Consider the following 8,493-nt stretch of genomic DNA (forward strand, 5'->3'; position numbering starts at 1 on the left):
ATTGCATCAAGACTGATTTCAGGCTGCATACAGCTGTCATGCATGACATCGGATATGGGTAGGAATGTCCTCATGTTCATAAATGCAAGTTGCAAAGAATTTAAAAGGATAAAAAAAATCCATCTCTATCTCTGTCTCTCCCCTTCATGGATTACTGCCTTGTCGTGGCGAAGGGGCTTGCGTAATTCAATGAAGCTATGAGCTATGCCGTGCAGGGCCACCCAAGACGGACAGGTCATAGCAGAGAGTTCTGACAAAACGTGATCCACTGGAGAAGGAAATGGCAACCCACTCCAGTATCTTTGCCATGAAAACCCTATGGCCAGTACCAAAAGGCAAAACGATATGACGCTGGAAGATGAGCCCCTCAGGTCGGAAGGCGTCCAATATGCTACTGGGGAAGAGCAGAGGGCTAGTACTAGTAGCGCCAGAAAGAATGAAGCGACTGGGCCAAAGCCGAAAGGACGCTCAGCTGTGGATGTGTCTGGTGGTGAAAGGAAAGTCCGATGCTGTAAAGATTTTTTCTCCATAGGAACCTGGAATGTAAGATCCATGAATCAAGGAAAACTGGACGTGGTCAAACAAGAGATGACAAGACTGAACATTGACATCTTAGGTATCAGCGAACTAAAATGGACAGCAATGGGTGAATTTAATTCAGATGACCATCAGGTATACTACTGTGGGCAAGAATCCTTCAGAAGAAATGGAGTAGCCTTCATAGTCAATAAAAGAGTAGGAAAAGCAATACTGGGATACAATCCTCAAAATGACAGAATGATCTCAGTTCGAATCCAAGGGAAACCATTCAATATCACAGTAGTCCAAGTCTATGCCCCAACCACCAGTGCTGAAGAGGATGAAATTGACCAGTTCTATGAAGCACTACAGCACCTTATAGAACTAACACCAAAAAATGATGTTCTTATCATCATGGGGGATTGGAATGCTAAAGTAGGAAGCCAAAAGATAACTGGAATAACAGGCAAGTTTGGCCTTGGAGTGCAAAATGAAGCAGGGCACAGGCTGATAGAATTCTGTCAAGAGAATACGATGGTCATAGCAAACACTCTTTTCCAACAACCCAAGAGACGGCTCTACACATGGACATCACCAGATGGTCAACACAGAAATCAGATTGACTATATGCTCTGCAGCCAAAGATGGAGAAGCTCTATACAGTCAGTAAAAACAAGACCAGGAGCTGACTGTGGCTCAGACCATGAGCTTCTCCTTGCAAAGTTTAGGCTTAAACTGAAGAAAGTAGGGAAAAGCACTAGGCCAGTCAGGTATGAATTAAATCATATCCCTGTTGAATATACAGTAGAGGTGACAAATAGATTTAAGGAATTAGATCTGATAGACAGAGTGCCTGAAGAACTATGGACAGAGGTTCGTGACATTGTACAACAGGTAGCAACCAAAACCATCCCAAAGAAAAAGAAATGCAAGAAAGCAAAATGGCTTTCTGAGGAAGCTTTGCAAATAGCTGAGGAAAGGAGGGAAGCCAAAGGCAAGGGAGAAAAAGAAAGATACACCCAATTGAATGCAGAATTCCAGAGAATAGCTAGAAGAGATAAGAATGCCTTCTTAAATGAACAGTGCAAAGAAATAGAAGAAAACAATAGAATAGGGAGGACCAGAGATCTTTTCAAGAAAATTGGAGAAATGAAGGGAACGTTTAATGCAAAAATGGGCATGATAAAGGACCAAAATGGCAGGGACCTAACAGAGGCAGAAGAGATTAAGAAGAGGTGGCAAAATTACACAGAAGAACTATACAAGAATGAGCTTAACGTCCCTGATAATCACAATGAGGTGGTCACTGACCTGGAGCCAGACATCCTAGAATGTGAAGTGAAGTGGGCCTTAGAAAAGCTGAGCAACAACAAAGCTAGTGGAGGTGACAGTATTCCAGCTGAGCTATTCAAAATCTTAAAAGACAATGCAGTAAAAGTGCTACACTCAATTTGCCAGCAAATTTGGAAAACTCAACAGTGGCCACAGGATTGGAAAAGATCAGTTTACATTCCAATTCCTAAGAAAGGCAGTGCCAAAGAATGTTCAAACTATCGCACCATTGCACTCATTTCTCATGCTAGTAAAGTCATGCTTAAAATCCTACAAGCTAGACTTCAGCAGTATGTGGATCGAGAACTACCAGAAGTGCAGGCAGGATTTCGAAGAGGCAGAGGAACTAGAGATCAAATTGCCAACATACGCTGGATCATGGAGAAAGCTAGGGAGTTCCAGAAAAACATCTACTTCTGCTTCATTGACTATGCTAAAGCCTTTGATTGTGTGGATCATAACAAACTGTGGCAAGTTCTTAAAGAGATGGGAGTACCAGACCATCTTATTGGTCTCTTGAGAAACCTATATGCGGGTCAAGAAGCAACAGTGAGAACTGGACACGGAACCACTGATTGGTTCAAAATTGGGAAAGGAGTCCGGCAAGGCTGTATACTGTTGCCCTGCCTATTTAACTTATATGCAGAGCACATCATGAGAAAGGCAGGGCTAGATGAATCAAAAGTTGGAATTAAGATTGCCGGAAGAAATATCAACAACCTAAGATACGCAGATGATACCACTCTAATGGCAGAAAGTGAAGAAGAACTAAAGAGCCTCTTGTTGCAGGTGAAGAAGGAGAGTGCAAAACTTGGGTTGAAACTTAACATTAAGAAAACCAAGATCATGGCATCTGGCCCTCTCAATTCCTGGCAAATAGATGGGGAAGAAATGGAGGTAGTGACACATTTTATTTTCCTGGGCTCTAAGATCACTGCAGATGGGGACTGTAGCCAAGAAATTAAAAGACGCTTGCTCCTGGGGAGGAAAGCCATGGCAAATCTAGACAGCACACTAAAAAGCAGAGACATCACCCTGTCAACAAAAGTGCGTATAGTCAAGGCTATGGTCTTTCCAGTTGCAATGTATGGTAGTGAAAGTTGGACCATAAGAAAGGCTGAGCGCCAAAGAATTGAGGCCTTTGAACTGTGGTGCTGGAGAAGACTCCTGCGAGTCCCTTGGACTGCAAGGCGATCAAACCGGTCAGTCCTGGAGGAGATCAATCCTGACTGCTCTTTAGAAGGCCAGATCCTGAAGCTAAAACTCAAGTACTTTGGCCACCTAATGAGAAGGAAGGACTCCCTGGAGAAGAGCCTAATGCTGGGGAAGATCGAGGGCAATAGAAGAAGGGGACGACAGAGAATGAGGTGGCTGGATGGAGTCACTGAAGCAGGAGGCGTGAGCTTAAATGGACTCCAGAAGATGGTAGAGGACAGGAAGGCCTGGAGGAATGTTGTCCATAGGGTCGCGATGGGTCGGACACGACTTCGCAGCTAACAACAACAAATCTCTGTCTCTATCTCTATCTTTCTATCTCTACATCTATATCTATATCTGTATATCTCAACACACACATACATTTATACTATATATATACACACACACACACACACACACACACGCACACATACACACACATATGTATATATATATATAACCCAATAAAATCTCAAAAGATGTAAAAGGAATATAAAAGATCTAAAAGATCTTTATTTCACATTAAAATGATACAACATGGATAGACTTCTGTTCCAGGAGACAGTAATAATTTTTTTTCAAATTTTATCTGCTGGTCCTTTTTTGTAACTATGTTTCTAGGCTGAAAAACAATATAAAACAAGATAAGTTTGATGTGCATTATACTTGTGACATTTATCTTCATGAATGAAGAGAGAAACAGTAACTCAAGTGTGGCATAACCATTAGTGAAATATTCTGTCACTGCCTCTCCTGTGAACTGAAGATGGATGTCATAATAGATGAGTCATAATGTGTAAAGCTGTACAGAAAAGAACAGAAGCTTTTTTTAAAAAAAAGTCAGAAGCAGCCACATTATTATTGTAAAAAAAGCCCAAAATTCATCCCTGTGGGAGAACCAATTTGCATGCTGGACAGAATGGCATACATATGCTTTACTGTAAGTATTGGAGTATGCTCGGGAACAAACAAATATTTGGAGCATTTTGCTTTTTTTATTCAGTAAATAAAATGTTGACTACAGTACTAGGTGACTTCAGTGGACTGCTTGAAGAGAACAAAGGATAGAGAACAAGAAATCTGATTATTAAGAAAATATGGAGATTATTAAGATTATCCCCCCACGGCTATGGACTGACTTGATGCTGCTAGAGCTGGCTGGTGCAATAGCTGTCACTCAGCAGGTAGTGAAATTAATTTATCTTGTAAGGTGAGACATTGAATATGCTATTCTAGTTTTCAGCATATGTGCATTTCAGGACAAAGAACCCTTTAACAGAAATGGTTCAGGAGGTTTTCAACATTTCACTTCATACTATCTTGAATCCAAAAATCGAGAGTTTCCAAGATAATTGCAGAAAACAGGTTGTTTCCTGGCTAGACAAGTAAAAGGTTTCATTCAGTTCCAGCAGACAAATATCATTTTGCAATTTTGTCTAGATTGCTCTACATGTTATTTAGATTGCTTGAGCTGATGGTTTTAAGAAGATAACTGCTAACTTTTGGAATAAAGATCTAATATCATGTTAACTAGGCATCTCAGAGCATACTACCCCCATTCCAATCCTTAACTCTTCAACTCCACAAAACAGCCCCAGATTACAAATTGGGTGATAATTTGAACCATTTGGAGGGATGGCATGGGAGAAGGGTCAGGATAAAAGTGGAGCAGTACCTCCCAAAGGTTTCTTATCTTCTTTGAAAAAAGAAAAAGAAAAAAATGGTGCTACCCAAATATGGACATTTTGCCTTCAAATTTGGCAGTAGTCTGTCAAAGTTTGGGAGTTGTAGCCTGCTCCTGGATGCTCAATTTATTCCAGAAAACTGCTTTGCAAAGCCTCGTTATTGTATTATGTGACAATTCTTCACATGATTTAATCTGTCATAATCCATATCCTAAACTAGAAGATTTAAAGTAGAAACCTTACAGAGAGTTCCAATTAGGACAGTTTGTTAAGTTCACTCATAAATGGACACAAGGATAATACTCAATATTAACTGTGATGCATAAAATCATGCTATTAGACTTCTTCAAAGAAAAGAAAGTTCATACACACTCACAAAAGTGGGAGGGGTGTTTATTCCTGAAAATCTGATTTTGGCAAGAATGGTAAACAAAGAGAAATGTGAAAGTAAACAGTTCTAGAAAAATATAAAGGTAAAGGTAAAGGTTCCCCCGCACATGCATGCTAGTTGTTTCCGACTCTAGGGGCCAGTGCTCATCTCCGTTTCAAAGCCGAAGAGCCAGCGCTTGTCTGAGGACGTCTCCGTGGTCATGTGGCCGGCATGACTAGACGCCAAAGGCACACGGAATGCTGTTGCCTTCCCACCGCAGTGGTCCCTATTTTTCTACTTGCATTTTTACGTGCTTTCGAACTGCTAGGTTGGCAGAAGCTGGAACGAGTAACAGGCGCTCACTCTGTTACGCGGCACTCGGGATTCGACCTGCCAAACTGCCAACCTTCTGATCGACAAGCTCAGCGTCCTAACCCACTGAGCCACCCTATAAATTAGTGGTGAGGAACTGTTTCTGAATTGTTAGTTTCATTTCATTTCATATAGTCCTCACTTAGCAACCAGAATTGTGAATGACAACTCCATAGCTAAGCAAAAAATCACACGCAACCTTGAGAGTCTTACAATGTCACTTCCCATTCAGTCATTAAGTGAGACATCTTGTGACTGTGACTTCTGCTTTTACTTCTGCATTCACTATTAATGCTGTTTGTGGGAAGCTAGTTGCGAAGCAAGCAAATGGCAACCATATAATTGCAGAACATGATTGTAAATGCAAGCATTGGTTGCAAAGCTGCTTTGTCTCTTACATTGTTGTAAGTTCAAACAGTCCCTAAATAAGACAAGGACTACCTGTAGGCCTCTAAGTGCTGTGAGGGCACATCTATTGACATAATGGTCCTTGACTGAATCACAGTGCATGAATCACGGTTGTGGGGAGAGGCTTTATTTAACTATATTATTTAACTAAACATTGCATTTCTACCAGAATTTTTAATTGAACTATATCTTTTGGCAATTGATACAGGCATAATATGACAAATGAAAATATCGTGAATGACATATTTGCAGTAAGTATAATATTCATCCATCAGTATTCTCATTGCATATCAGTTTTCCCGTTTAGATTTTCATTTATTTAACATACAGATTTTGATTTGTTTAGTTTCTTCAACATATTTATCATAAATTGGTAATTATTTAAAAATAAGGCCCAACGAGTGTTCTGAATTTTATAAGCTTTTAAATTTCAGTCAGGTCTCTCACTTTCCCACTTTATTTTTTAATTCCCTTTGAACTATATGACTTATCTGAAGATATTAGAAAATGGCAAAACAGCCTGGCCCCGGATTGTCAACAAAGAGATAGTGCTATATGCTTATCATTTTTTTATTCAGACTATATGCTGAATATATTTACACCGAGGGAGGCAAGATTGGAAGAAGATGACATTACTTTGATATTGATGACACTTCTCTGATACTGTAGCTGACTATGCAAATGAGTTGGAAGTTCTGGTAGTGAAAGCAAAGAAGCCCAGTGAAAAAATTGAACTAAAATTAAATACCAAGAAGAACAAACTAATGACAACAAATACAGCTACCAGTGTTAGAACTGGCAATGGACACACGGAATTATGAATAGCTTCTGCCTTTTTGAATGGACATTTAACAGGTAACATTTCTTCTTCAGATCATCACTGGAAATATGTGAGAGGTAAAATATAAATTAAAAATAACAGATTTTTTTCTTTTAAAAGCAAGCGATGGTAGTGAAGAATACTGTATTTGATCTTCCATAATCCCCAGCAATATGACTTGAGGTTGTGTTCAATGGAAGATTACAGAAATTAAAGTTAACCATACTTGCAGTAACCTAAATTGGAGGAAGTTATGACTAATTATTTATTTTCCTCTTGGGGAGAATTGGGAATGAAATTTTCCCCATCTTCACCTTCTTCTTTTTGTCTCTGAATAAATAAGATTTAATTTAAGCAGCCATTTCTATATAAATCTGCTAAAATCTACGATTATTAGGAAAACGTGGCCTGGTTAATGCTTTATTTCAAAAATAAAAGAAATGAAACTCTTAGTAATATTGTCACCTTATATTCATAACTAAAGATTTTGCTAAGTCTCTTAATTCAGAATGTTTAACCTACCTATAACTGATTACCTTCCAGTGCTTAATCAAATTCTAATTCATAAATGACTAACAGAGATGGCGGCTTTATGGAAAACTCAAGTGTCAAAATCAGTCATGCAGATTATGCTCTTTGTGATCCTTATTTTTCTGTTATAAACTAAGGCACACTAAATAATTCTAAAATAGCTCAGAGTAGTCAAAACAATATTTAAAAAGAAAAGATTAAAAAACTTAGAGTGATTACGTACATGTAAATAAAGAAAAATTAAGTCCCAAACTTGACTTTTGATGCTTCTGGAAAGCATATTGATAGAACGAACAAATTGCACTTTTCTAGTAGTGATGGGGCCACTGGTGGGATTCAGCCAGTTTGCACTACTTTGGCAGAACTGGTAGCTAATTTTTTGTTGCCCAGGCCCAGAACGGACTTCCGGAAGTGGCATCCACACAGAGAACCAGTTGTTCACGTATTTGAATTCCACCACTGGATGGGGCAGATATTATATGTTGGTATCAAGCCTGTGCTCCTTTACTCTTTATCTCCAGCTTCTCCTTTTTTTCTGCCTCCTGCAGTCTCAGTTATCACCCCTATTAACAATTTTTACTTTTTATTTTTTTATGGCAACCATTAGAAGGCTAGCAGACTCAATCTCTCTCTGACATCTTAGTTAAGTTAGGGAGAGACAAGAGATGTAAAAAACCCCTCCAAAGAATGTTTTGGTTCAATAGGCCATTCTGTGAACTGCCCATCAAAAGACCACAGAGGTTCAGATCTCTAAACATTCATTGAAAAATCACTCCCATTGGACTAATTCAGAATTGCTTCTTGGGAAGCACTGATCTCCTGCTGGTGACAGCTACGCCAACTGTATCACCCACCTGAACTGCCATCCATTGTTATTCTTCTTGGTAGATATGGTCCTTTGCCACAGAGGCAGAGCAAGAGCAGGTCTGCCAAAGGAGGGATTGATGTTTTCTTGCTCCCAAGCCTCCCCAACTTGTCTAGCAGAAAGAGGATGCACAAGCTGAATAGATTCTGTTCATGTTATCACTTGCTGCATTCAGTTCCTCACAGACTCCCTTACAGCTAATGCTCAAGGGGGAAGTTTGCCTTCCTGTTGAAATGAAACTGCTCCCCCAGGAGCTTAGAGTGTTGTGACCTGCCCTGTGGTTTGTTAGGTTTCCTCTCTCCACACTGAAAAAATGCAAAATATAACCTATGAGGGATATAGAAATGTTTATGCATGTTATAAAGGTAGCAGAATAATCACTGAGTGTTAACTT

The 8,493-nt window shown here is 39.5% G+C and overlaps 1 protein-coding gene across 1 annotated transcript in view; it reads right to left on the bottom strand.

The window, feature by feature from the left end:
* The window catches only part of BANK1 (B cell scaffold protein with ankyrin repeats 1), a 166,337-nt gene extending 158,089 nt beyond the window's left edge, over window positions 1-8,248 (bottom strand). The window contains 1 exon segment of the mRNA XM_083367862.1: window positions 8,089-8,248. Within this exon segment, the coding sequence (XP_083223988.1) occupies window positions 8,089-8,104 (16 nt within the window). The 5' untranslated portion in view covers window positions 8,105-8,248.
* Between the last annotated feature and the right edge of the window lie 245 nt (window positions 8,249-8,493).

Source organism: Vipera ursinii (assembly GCF_947247035.1).
Source record: "Vipera ursinii genome assembly, chromosome: 7".
NCBI lineage: Eukaryota > Metazoa > Chordata > Lepidosauria > Squamata > Viperidae > Vipera > Vipera ursinii.